General features: G+C 44.1%; 2 protein-coding genes across 3 annotated transcripts; one reads left to right on the top strand and one right to left on the bottom strand.

Moving 5' to 3' along the window:
* The first annotated feature begins 1,332 nt into the window (after positions 1-1,332).
* Positions 1,333-5,077, top strand: LOC130537060 (ubiquitin carboxyl-terminal hydrolase 2-like). The gene is made up of 12 exons (XM_057053470.1): positions 1,333-1,572; positions 2,842-2,889; positions 2,970-3,093; positions 3,227-3,338; positions 3,413-3,523; positions 3,657-3,721; positions 3,791-3,897; positions 3,997-4,077; positions 4,152-4,230; positions 4,338-4,445; positions 4,523-4,643; positions 4,785-5,077. Exons 1-12 carry the CDS (start codon positions 1,447-1,449, stop codon positions 4,888-4,890), a joined length of 1,188 nt encoding a protein of 395 aa, XP_056909450.1. The 5' UTR covers positions 1,333-1,446; the 3' UTR covers positions 4,891-5,077.
* A 2,435-nt stretch (positions 5,078-7,512) lies between these two features.
* On the bottom strand, positions 7,513-9,952 carry LOC130537600 (circumsporozoite protein-like). 2 transcript variants are annotated; one of them, XM_057054512.1, is made up of 4 exons: positions 9,815-9,952; positions 9,572-9,678; positions 8,438-8,920; positions 7,513-7,843 (listed from the first exon to the last, which is right to left on the bottom strand). In XM_057054512.1, the coding sequence occupies exons 2-4, from the start codon at positions 9,606-9,608 to the stop codon at positions 7,803-7,805; spliced, it is 561 nt and encodes a 186-aa protein (XP_056910492.1). In that variant the 5' UTR covers positions 9,609-9,678; positions 9,815-9,952; the 3' UTR covers positions 7,513-7,802. The 2 variants fall into 2 exon arrangements, with proteins under 2 accessions (XP_056910492.1, XP_056910493.1); XM_057054513.1 differs by having other exon boundaries at positions 8,438-8,917.
* Between the last annotated feature and the right edge of the window lie 1,806 nt (positions 9,953-11,758).

The following is an 11,758-nucleotide window of genomic DNA, read 5'->3' as shown; positions in this document are numbered from 1 at the left end:
CCTTAGAGCGCTTTCATTGACGTATGTCAATGTGTCATCTGTAAAGAAGTTTACATTTGTTTCTACACCATGCAGAAAGCTCTGGATGGGTCTTTAAAGGTCTGGAAAAGCAATCAATCAATCAATCTGTGATGATTATCCAGCTTCAGCTCAAGTCATCTATAAATATAGATGGTTGTGTTCCTGTTGGAAACCATCCTCCGTATTCAGGACCAGCACCTTCGGTCCATCTGTCCACAGCTGTACCGCCGAGCAGAGGACTGCAGTCTGGATCAGTGTTGTCAGTGCCCAAGGTTGTCAAAAGTTCCTGCAGCTGCTGCCCGCTCCAGTCCAGAAGGACCGCTCCAGTTGTTTACAGTCCTCCACACACCTATAAGGACGGCGGGTTCACCTGGAGGTGTGGCATGAATCAGTCAGTTAGAAGCCTGGAACCTGTATTATTGGACCCTGTCCTGTCCTGTTACATAACGTCAGAGCCCATTATTACTAATTACTCTTATCAGCATGTACAGAACACACATCGTATTGCCTGATATCATTTCATAAAGTCCAACCATGATACTGTTTATGATTGACTGTTGTTGTTGTTAGAGGACACAACCTTCACAACACCCAATCACAAGGTCCACAGTTTGGATCCCCTCAGACGTGTTTGCGATATCATCAACGCCGACATCACAAATGAAGCTAATGTTCTGTGACTTAATGCTTCACTGCTCCCAGTGACACTAAAGGGAAAACAGCAGTTTGAGAAGGTTTTGGTGAATCCTGCTGACATGTGCTGTGTTCATGAAGCTGCAGATGATGTGTGAGCTGGACGTAAGTGGCCTGATGTTGGTGTTTATCAGAGCAACAAAGGCAGCTGTCTCTTATCACCTTGGTCCTGTGTTGAGTCAGAACGGTCCAAAGCTCAACGTCAAGGTCAGCAAAGGAAGACCTGCTGAGTTCATTTTCTACAACCATTTATAGTCAAAATCCTAGTTTTTTTTAAAAAGACACACAAAGACGACGATGATGGCCAGATGGTTGTTAGACCTGAAAACTGTTGCTTCTCAACCACAAATATTTCCTGTTTTGCTGTTGTAGGCAGAACTTAAGATTTGCAGCAACTCTGATGTCCACAGTGTTCCTGGACTAAACACAAGATGTCCTATATGTACTTCAAAGTGTTCTAGGGGTTTCTAGATACACAGAAGGTGGGAAAATGGATGAATGGATGAAATGATTTCGGGTCCTAACGGCTGACTCTGCGACTATTTCTCTGTGTTAGAATTTTCCGAGAGCTCATGAACACAGCATGGAATTTCGGGGTGGGAGGGGCATTCACGATGCAAACCAAAAGTCGGACACTCGGACTCTGAACGCTCTTGTTCTCACCCTGACGGAGCCGCAGAGGCTGCAAGAGCCGCCAGAGAAAGCGAGAGAGTCCGCAGGAGTTCTCACATCATGCCTTCGCTGCGACACTCTTATACGCTGTCGGTTCTGGAGGAACCGAACCGGCACCGGAAGACTTCAGTGAGCCGCTCCAAACTGGTGTCCACGGTCATGGGTCTGATCATCAACCAAGCCAAGGTGAGTCCAGCCGAACCAGTGAAGCTCCGGTGTCAACAGGCCATATTCAGTTTAGAAACATTGACATTTTGGACATGTTTAATTTACAAATATCCAAAAAAAAAAAAAAACCCCACAAATGTTAGCCTGGTTTCAGCACCAGCTCCTCCATGACGTCATTGCGTTAGTTAATTAATTTACACTTGACTCATTCTGGCTGGTATAGAAATGACGTGCAAACACCCTTATAGTCTCTTCTGGAGTGGCCAAACTGGACTCAGTCTCCGTCCATTCCAGTCAGCCACTGAGCTGGCACCATCCACCTGTCAGAACCTGCATGAAGGTCAGAGACATCGTGTCTCCTGAGGAAGCATGTGTGAACAAAGTTATTTATGCACAGGTGTTCGCGGACTTAAGGCCAGTGCCCTGCTTGGCCACAGGAATGTTCACCTACCTTCACCCCCCAGAAAGCCCAGCTCAGTTACTTTTACTTGCCTTATCTAAGCCCATTTCTCAACCTGTTAAATTTACAATGCTGTGGTGTGACGGAGGAAGCTGGCAGCGAGATAAGATAATTCTGGTTTAGTCCCACAGGTAGGACGTTCGGGGCTGCAGCCACAAAGGAAAAAACTAATCTCTAAAGGATAACATTCATATATACCAAATCTAAAGTACAGGAATAAGACCTGCTCTGAGTCATCCCGTTACACTGTTACTAGGTCCGGTTGTTGGAGACAGGTCAGAGTGAAACCTGTTAAAACTGCTGTCGCCATGAAAACGGAAGTTTGAGGCGAGTCTTTTTAATGCCTGCCACTGCTAGCTTAGAAGCACAAACTGATATGCTCAGTCACCAGTGCTGAAAATAAAGCATTGTCTACACATCTAGCTCCAAATTTGTTATCTATATATGTGTGTGTGGTTTGGGTGAGGACTTTAACCAGGCTAATTTGAGAATGTGATCAAATAAAAGTCATAAACTGGAAACCAGGTTCCTCCCACAGTCTACCGACATGTATTTGGACACACACACACACACTAAATCCTCTATATTGAGCGTAGATGCCAATGTGATTGTGAATGGTTGTTTTTCTGTACGTTAGCCCCACCATGAGTGATTTACCAGTGATTGTTCAAACCCTCGAGCTACTTGAAGTGGTTCTTGCCAATGAGTGACTTGATACCGGCATTTATGGTGGCAGAGCATTGCTTTAGCGCCCTGTGAGATTCTGGTTTCTTTAAATTTGTCAAAATAAAAACGCCGACTGATTAGAACCTCTTCTCTCTGACTAGAACAAGCGTCCTCATGGCCTGGTCGGACTCAGGAACCTGGGCAACACGGTGAGAACTTTAGAGTGTGGAATCGTGGTCTGACGATTGCGCCTGTGTTCTCACGTCAGCGCTTGTGTTTGCAACTGCAGTGTTTCATGAACACGATCCTGCAGTGTCTGAGCAACACTCCAGACCTGAGAGATTACTGCCTGACTAACGTCCATCGTCTGGACCTCGGCGACAACTGCACAGCGAACACGACACTCATGGAAGGTACGACGTTGGATGAGAACATCAGAGCTGCCAATTTAGACCCAGAAGTCAAACTAATGCTAAATCTGAATTTGGCGTGAATCCGTCTGTGCCTGAATATTCAGTATTGAATAATCATGTGTTTAATGTTTAGAGTTTGCAAAGCTGATTCAGAGTTTGTGCCTGTCTGGGAGCAACGAGGCCATCAGTCCGTCAGATGTCTGGAAGCAGATCCAGCAATACGGTCCCAAATTTGTCGGTTGCAAGTAAGCCCCGCCCCTTTGGCCAACGAAAAGCGCCTGGCGACCTCCGTAAACGTTCTGATGACGTTTCTCTTCAGCCAGCAGGATGCTCAGGAGTTCCTGCGATTCTTATTAGACGGTCTCCATAACGACGTGAACAGAGCGTCGGTCCTGCCCAAAGTGTCTGGCCACGATAACGACCACCTTGGGTAAATTCTGAACCGCGTCAACCGTCTTTATGAAGTGTTGGATTATGCGTGTGTGACAGGAGTCATTGAATAATTATTGAAAGCTTCAGATGCATCGATTGTTGATCCGTGTTTTTTTTTTTTTTTGTCTCAGCGATGACGAAAAATCCAAACGTATGTGGAACCTGTACTTGGAGAGGGAGGACAGCAAGGTTGTGGGTAAGAGCCGCACTCTGATTGGCTGATAATGGACAATAGATCCACTTTAATTCCGTTGTTGTGTGTCAGATCTGTTTGTGGGACAGTTGAAAAGCAGCGTGACCTGCACCTTCTGCGGCTTCACTTCCACCGTCTTCGACCCGTTCTGGGATTTGTCCATCCCTATCCCTGCTCAGGTGAGTCCCCCCCGGGCGCCGGTGTCGTGTTCAGGGCAACAATCAAAGCTTCTCTACGGTTGAACGGCTGATTTCTGATCGGACCTCACGTCCTCGCAGAAAAGCTCTGAAGAAGTTACTCTTAAAGACTGTTTGAGGCTCTTCACCAAAGAAGACGTGCTGGACGGCGATGAGAGCCCGGTGAGGACCCTGAAACGCCGCCACCGTCCCCGCTAGCAAAGGCCACATTATTGACTATAGCTGTTGTCTTTCAGATGTGCTGCAGATGTAAAAGCAGACGGAAATGCACCAAACGCTTCAGCATCCAGAGGTTCCCTCAGATCCTCGTGCTACGTATGCTCACCTGAAACATGAAACACCTCACCCGTCTGATCACGAGTGATCGCCCGTCTGAACGACCTCTGTGCTTCCTTGACTCGTTTTTTTTTTTCCACCCTCAGACCTCAAACGTTTCTCTGACTCCAGCGTTCGAACCAGCAAACTCTCCACGTATGTTAACTTCCCTCTCAAGGAGCTGGAAATGCGCGAGTTCGCCACCACGGGCGGCGGTGAGTGACTGCTACAGGCAGAGGTCAGATTAACCCCGGCGGCTGGTGACCAGACGTGTCTTTTCCGTGTCCTCCAGAGCGCGTTACCTACGATCTGTATGCTGTGTCCAACCACTCTGGAAACGCCATGGGAGGCCATTATACAGCGTACTGTAGGCACCCCTCACTGGGCGAGTGGTACAGCTACAACGACTCCAGGTATACGTCACGTGATTTATGTGGGTTTTCAGAAACATAGATGTGATTTGACCATGAAACCACACAGTTCCAGTACCCCGGGTGGTCGGATCGTGTGCTGTGATGGACGGTGTGATTAGCGTGTCCCATGTGTGTCCTCAGGGTGAGTCCCGTGTCCACTGCTAACATACGCAGCAGCAACGCCTACCTGCTTTTCTACGAGCTGCAGTCTTCGTCACACAGCAAATATCAGACGTGTCGACTTTAGAGACCATCTCAGGGCAGCCACAAGGAGGAGAGCGCCGCCCAGTGGACGACTTGGAGATGCGGATGGGGAATAAAAGAACTCTTGACTTTTGAGATACTGTCCTTTATTTTTCTACAGATGTATTTATGGACGGTGAACGTTTGGATGCTAATAGCAATCATGCTAAATAAATCATATTTAAAGTCTGTAGGTGATTAAAATTCTGTGTTCCCCTCGAGATCCTTCCCTGCCACCCTGAGATCTTAACAGTGTGTGGAACAAGATTTTATGTCTTTATATTGCATCTTCTTACACCATAACATGTGACTCATATTTGTAAGTGAACCAATCTGAACAATCAAAAATGAAACGCTAGTTTTAAAATTTTTATGCTGTTAGAAAGTGTCATCTTGTTCACTGATGTTTTTAGAGGAGGATAAAGGTGGTGAACAGAGCTCAGGGATTCGAGGGGCGTGTGATGGAGCTGGGAAGGAATCTACTGCAGCAGTCACAGTGGAATTTATTATGTTTTTTAGCCTGTATTAGTAAAAAATAAAATGGCACAGAAGTACCAAAGAAGAAGAAGAAAACGCCGAACAACAAAAACTAGAATGATCAACGGTGACTGAGATGACTCTCTGGTCCATTTTTGACCTCAGGTCTGTTTGCTGAAGTAATCTTCCTGGAATTAAAGGTTCGTTACTATTACCACGCTCATGCACAACAAACACTACAAAGAGAAAAAAATCGTCAAATGGTGAGACGTTGGGGTTGATGGCGCTCAGTCGTGGTCATGGTGACTCACGTTGAGCTACATGATGAGACCTGAAGCAGAAGGTCTCTGAGCTGATGGTGTCAGCACAGGAGCTGAGAGAGTCTTGAGGCCTGCTCCTATATAAACCCTTTGGTTTGGGTGGTTGAAGTCATTTTTAACCCTTTTGGGGTCACAAGGAGGGGGTTGAAGACACCCAAGATAAACCCTGGTGAGCCGGGGGATATTTGTTGGGTTTATTTGGTGAGATGTGAGAGCTTTAGCTCTGCATGAAGGGGCAAAGGGAGATGGCCATGGGTTCCACATCTGGGTGTGCTGTAGTCAGGACTTCCTAGAATAGGTCTTCTGTTGAGCAGTTCTGAGACCACTGTGTTTCAGGACCCGCCCTGGTCTGGTCCCGCCCGCGTCTGGTCCATTGGCCTCGATGGCCCTTATGTCAACCATTTTAGCAGACTTCAAGATTCAAGATTTAAGATTCAAGAGTACTTTATTGATCCCTTTAGGGGGTGTCCATCAGGAAATTAGCATCTCCAAAGAAACGTACAGCACTGTACAAAATTTCCCACCACCATTACACCCATTGAACCTATTAAAGATAATAAAAATATAATAAAATAAGAAATAAAATAGAATAAATTAAAAATAGAATATGAATAATATAAATATAAAACTATAAACAAAACTTCCGGTGGCAAAAGAGAGTAAATCTGCTCATGCTGCCCTCTATAGGAAGCACCCGTAGGTGTAGTTTGTCAGCTGCCGAAAGGTTTATTGATGAAATTATTTATTTAAGAAATAAAGGCGCACGTCACACACCTGAATAAATGATCCCAGTTTAAAATGGATGATACGTTGTAATTAATATACCGGTAATAACTAGTATAATGTAAGAGCGAGGCTGTGCATCGCCGAACCAAAAGAATCCAGGAACGGGTCTGGCAGTGGATCTCCCGGTACCTCACAGCAGCAGCAACATATTGAGACCATCGTTGACCCAAGCTACAGGATGGTTCTGGCAGCAAAACCGTCTCACGTGTGACACAATCCCTGACGAACCCCAACCAGGCTGCGCCGGGCTGGGGGGGCACGCTGTGAGCACAGACCCCACTTACAGCACCAGCGCCTCCCTCAGCTCCTACACCCTCTTCCACCCCTCCTGGTGTTTCTATACCATGTTGTTCCATCCCTCCACCTGGTGATTCTCAACCATTAATGATTTCTAACTGGTCAGGCTGGTATCCTGATCCTCCCTTTAGATGTTTCTCCCATGTTTACTTCATTCTCTCTCTGTGTGTGAAATGGACCTATTTTCTCCCTCCTGTCTTTTTGCAGATCATCTGTGCCTGCGTCTAAATGCCCTCTCCGTTGCTGCCTGTTTTGGCCATCAGGTGGTGTCATGAAGCATTTTCTGAAGCCATTGACAGGATCTTAAGACGCCTGAAGGTCTCTGCAGTCATCTAAAGGTCCCTGCACACTATCTTTTCAAAGACAGAGTGAAGTTTAGCATATTCTCCTATCTTCTCTTGTTGTGGAAAGTCCTAACAGGTTTGTTATCTGGTCACTCTTCCTGGAGCTCTTTAACACTTTATTGATATTTGCACTCGTATTATCCTGCAACCCCATTTGAGTCATAAAGTGAACAAACATGTCCAGCTCACATGGAAGCGCCTGTGGACAGGTGGACTTTAACCTTTACAGCTTTGTGTAGAACATGAAACTTAACTTCAAATGGGTTCTGAATGATGCTCGGGCTGTTTCAATAAAGAGAACATTTATGTGAAATGATTCTTTCGTTTTTGGCCAAATGGAGAGAAATTTGGTGAAATGTCATATTCAACATAAACAGAGACTTACAGAAACAACCCGCAAAACAAGATTTGGACTTTTATGTCAAAAATAAAACAAGAGCAAAGAAGAGGAGGAAGAACAAAAACTACAAAAAATTACAACTTTGAAACATTGTCTTTGCACAAAATTAAACAAGACGGTTTTGAAGTTACAAGCATAGATTCTATTTAACTTTCAATGGGAATCAAAGGGCTGCCATTTTGAAAACCGGTTACTTATGATTTAAGATCTCTTCTCATCCCCATTTAAGTTTCACTTCATGTCTTCCTTCTGGCACAGGAGCCTTTCAGACACGACAGGAAACGTGTAGAATTCACCGTCCTTTGTACTTCATAAGGCCATATACACCACCGCCTGGAAAAGATCAAAGACCATTTTGATTATTAAACCAGGAATTTATACAGTTACTCCTATATCTCTAATTGTAACAAACGTGGATATACAACTAATCTTCTCTTTTATTTCGTTTTTCTGCCCCAGTTGGAGGGTCTCAGGTCAGAGGGAGTCGTAGTTGTGCTAACTGTGAAGCACTCAGATGCAAACAATGTCTGCGATTTTGAGCTCTAAATGAATTTGATTTGGTTTAAGATATTACACCAGACTTTATTCAGCCTTATGTTTGGACATGGGTGTCTTTTTTTGGACTCAGCACCTGAGAATTTGAATTTAGATCTGGATTTGAAGTTAATTAATCCATTACAACATGTTAAATTAAGAACAACTCGAGGTCTGATCATTATTATTGCAGAGAACATTTCAGACATTTCTAGGAAGTGTGGAGATTTAATCTGGTCTTCACAACTTCAGAGGTGTGTTTGTGTTTTCAGGTTTGATTTGGGTCAGTTTTAAGGGTTATTTGCAATCTTTAGGGGTCAGGGTGAAAAGCTGGGGGGTGTCCTTACAAACACACGAGTACAAGGGTGTATGCGAGTGTCTTTCTGTCCTCACCAACAAGGCCGACTCCCGCTATAGATCCGATGGCGATCCCCGCTATTGCACCAGGTGAAAGTCCTTCAGGTGGGGTTTCGCCCTCACTGGGTGTAGTATTTGTCATGGTGACCGGATCAGCAGTGGTGTTGGTCGGTGGGCTGACGGAGTCGGTAGCATTGGTCTGTGGGCTGGTGGAGTCGGTAGGGTTGGTCTGTGGGCTGACGGAGTCGGTAGGGTTGGTCTGTGGGCTGACGGAGTTGGAAGGGTTGGTCTGTGGGCTGACGGAGTCGGTAGGGTTGGTCTGTGGGCTGACGGAGTTGGAAGGGTTGGTCTGTGGGCTGACGGAGTTGGAAGGGTTGGTCTGTGGGCTGACGGAGTTGGAAGGGTTGGTCTGTGGGCTGACGGAGTTGGAAGGGTTGGTCTGTGGGCTGACGGAGTTGGAAGGGTTGGTCGGTGGGCTGGTGGGGCCTTGGCTTTTACAAGTGGTCAGGCACAGAGCTGCTGTACAGGGGAGAGGAAGGTATTTGTTGAAAGTGTTTCACCCGACTGAAGGATTAGCAGTGACTCCTGGAGTCGTACCTACAGGCAGCTCACATTTATTACCTTATCACACAGTCTGTCTGAGGTTTCGTCTCACTTTTATTGCCCCTGTGATACCTTCACTAGGACGAGCTTATGACACACATTGCTCTGTGGTCGTCATCTGTAGTCACAAGACTTAAAAGACACCCCCAATGACCCTCCCTCCGTCTCTCACCTACAGCCCTTTTGTCGCCACCACAGCTGCTTGTAGTGACTGTTGGTCTGTTAGTTATCGACAAATTAATATCATGATTGATCATCAGGGTTCGAGCCACACTTAGCCTATGTTGGGAGCCCTTTCAAGAACGAAAGGAAAAACTCATCAGACAACTGTTGTTTCCAGCACATCATCGAGGTCTGGACTTCCTGTACATTTCTGATATTCCATGCTGGACTGTGAGACGCATGCTTTTGTCTGCCTATGATCATTTACCATTTGTGCAACGCTGGCCAACACCTATAAATGGAACATTTCATATTTCAAATGTTTAATCAGGCTAAGCTTTGAAACCCTCAAACTCCACACATCTGGTTGACTGGGCTGAAGAGTGAAACGAAATGAAGGTTTACCTGCGATCAGCAAATATGCACACAAATTCAGCTGCATTCTGTTAGCGAAGAACCTCGATGAACCGTGAAAATAATCAAAGACTTGGATCCGTCCGACAGGTCCAGAGCTGATGGAAATAAAAGGTTAGCCCGCATTTCTGATTAGTCCAAACTGCAGGTGAAATCTATCACATCTTATTTGATCATTTATAACTTAAAAAGTGTATTTTTTAATGATCTGAAGAAGGAAGGTGGATCCCTCACCTGTGAGATGGTCACCGATCAGTTTCGTTTGCTGTACAACCACAGAACGCTCTCATCCATCTGCCTTTATCATCCCTTCAGCCCCCGCCCCCCCCCCCCTTTTATTGGCCTTATGTTAAGGTAATAATTCACTGATATTCTTGGCAAGTTCTTTTATGCCTTAAAGGTGGGTCACGGAGGATCCATGTGAAAGAGTTACAGGTAAAGGAAAAGTTCAGCTTTTATATCAGAAGTTAAAATAAAGACCCAATAAAAAAAATTTAAAAACAAAGAGGTTCCTTTTTCCTGATGTGAAAGCTCACAGAGTTCCCATGTATGAATGCAGGAAATGAATGAGTGAGGACTAAATGGAAGACATGAGTGAAACGTAAATGATGAATTAATTATTACAATGTTGTATCAGACCTGAAGGAAGTAGGCAGTAAGAGTTCTGCTGTTATTTCACAGTATGTTATTATTCATTCCTGTATAAAAGTCATTACCAAGCAGAACAAGGTCCAGAAGGGTCCATGAAATAAGTCAGAACTCACAAATCAAATCTGCAGAGAACAACTTGATGTTCTCATCCTGCATCGCTGAAGTTACACAGGCAATCACAGCTACTCGGGTTCTGAGAGGTTCTGGGGGTCGATGCAGACGAGCAGCACTTTCTCCACCAACACCCTTACTCCAGGACCAAAAAAGTCTAGTCATTCTCACTCTGTCTTCACCTTTCTCAAGTCCTGGCCCCAGTGAATGTCAGATGTCATGGATTTGTGAGAGACGCAGACACGCACAGAACACGTGGAAAGTCTCTGAGCTGGGACTCCAACTCAGAACCTTGAACTGAGGCCAATTCGTTCAAAATCGATATTTATCTTCAGTCAATGAAAGCTCAAAAAGAAAGAAAACAAAATTAATTAATTAAAAATGTTTCTAACACATTACGTATGGTCCTGTTATTACCCCCCACTGAATGGTATCAACACTGAGGTCAATAGTACAGAGTCCATTTTGATAGTTAATGGTTGTCTCATAAACACTCAAAGGCGAAGATTCTCCTGTAAGACAAGTATAGTTTGACGGTCTCAACAACCACAGAGGAATTGTTGGTTCTTGATGACGTACGTGTGTGTGTGTGTGTGTGTGTGTGTGTGTGTGTGTGTGTGTGTGTGTGTGTGTGTGTGTGTGTGTGTGTGAAAACAAATGTTATTAAACCCAGAACACAGTTCTTCTGCTCTTTTCTCAGATTATGTCTTTGCAATGGAAATGTTCACATCTTTGGGTAAAATCATGCTCAGAAACAAGTGACTTAGTGCGTTTTTATTCACATTTATTGAGACCATAAAACTTAGATTATCATGATGGCCATGGTGATACAGAAGCAGCAGCAGATTCCACTAAAGATATTAATCAGTTTATGACACCTTATCAGAAGAAAAACGTAAGCGGTCTCTTTGTAGTGGAAAATTCCAGCAAAAAATCACGTTTAACAATGGAGGATGAACTCTGGAACCTTTTTAAATGTTAAATATTAGAGGAAATGGTTGAATTTATAGATTGATCTCAGCTGTTTTACATTGTTTCTTTTTCATCACAGAAACACTATTACTCTAATCTTAGCTATTCTTTATTCTTTATTTAAATTATTTTGTCAAAGGCCCGTTAAAAGAATAATGTCATGGTGCGAACTTGTAATGCACTACTGGTTGTTTTTAATTATTTTCCATACGTATAGCATTATTATTATTATTATTATTATTATTATTATTATTATTATTATTATTATTATTATTATTATTATTATTTTATTATTATTATTATTATTATTATTATTATTATTATTATTATTATTATTATTATTATTATTATTATTGTGGCAGGACGAGGAACAACTCGGACAGAGCAGATGGTTTGGACGTCTTTATTCTGCATCCACCAGAATATACTAAATGGCTAACCACA

This window comes from Takifugu flavidus, chromosome 14, assembly GCF_003711565.1.
Source record: "Takifugu flavidus isolate HTHZ2018 chromosome 14, ASM371156v2, whole genome shotgun sequence".
In the NCBI taxonomy this organism is placed as follows: Eukaryota; Metazoa; Chordata; class Actinopteri; order Tetraodontiformes; family Tetraodontidae; genus Takifugu; species Takifugu flavidus.
The sequence above is the reverse complement of the archived record's forward strand: the minus strand, read 5'-3'. Positions and strand labels throughout refer to the sequence as shown.

Coding starts and splice junctions, on each gene's coding strand:
- LOC130537060 (XM_057053470.1), top strand. CDS start 1,447: ATGCCTTCGCTGCGACACTCTTATACGCTGTCGGTTCTGGAGGAACCG. Junction 3,094..3,226: donor GAACACGACACTCATGGAAG/GTACGACGTTGG, acceptor TTTAATGTTTAG/AGTTTGCAAAGCTGATTCAG. Junction 4,446..4,522: donor GTTCGCCACCACGGGCGGCG/GTGAGTGACTGC, acceptor CGTGTCCTCCAG/AGCGCGTTACCTACGATCTG.
- LOC130537600 (XM_057054512.1), bottom strand. CDS start 9,608: ATGCAGCTGAATTTGTGTGCATATTTGCTGATCGCAG. Junction 8,921..9,571: donor TGCATATTTGCTGATCGCAG/GTAAACCTTCAT, acceptor TCCCCTGTACAG/CAGCTCTGTGCCTGACCACT. Junction 7,844..8,437: donor AGCGGGAGTCGGCCTTGTTG/GTGAGGACAGAA, acceptor GATCTTTTCCAG/GCGGTGGTGTATATGGCCTT.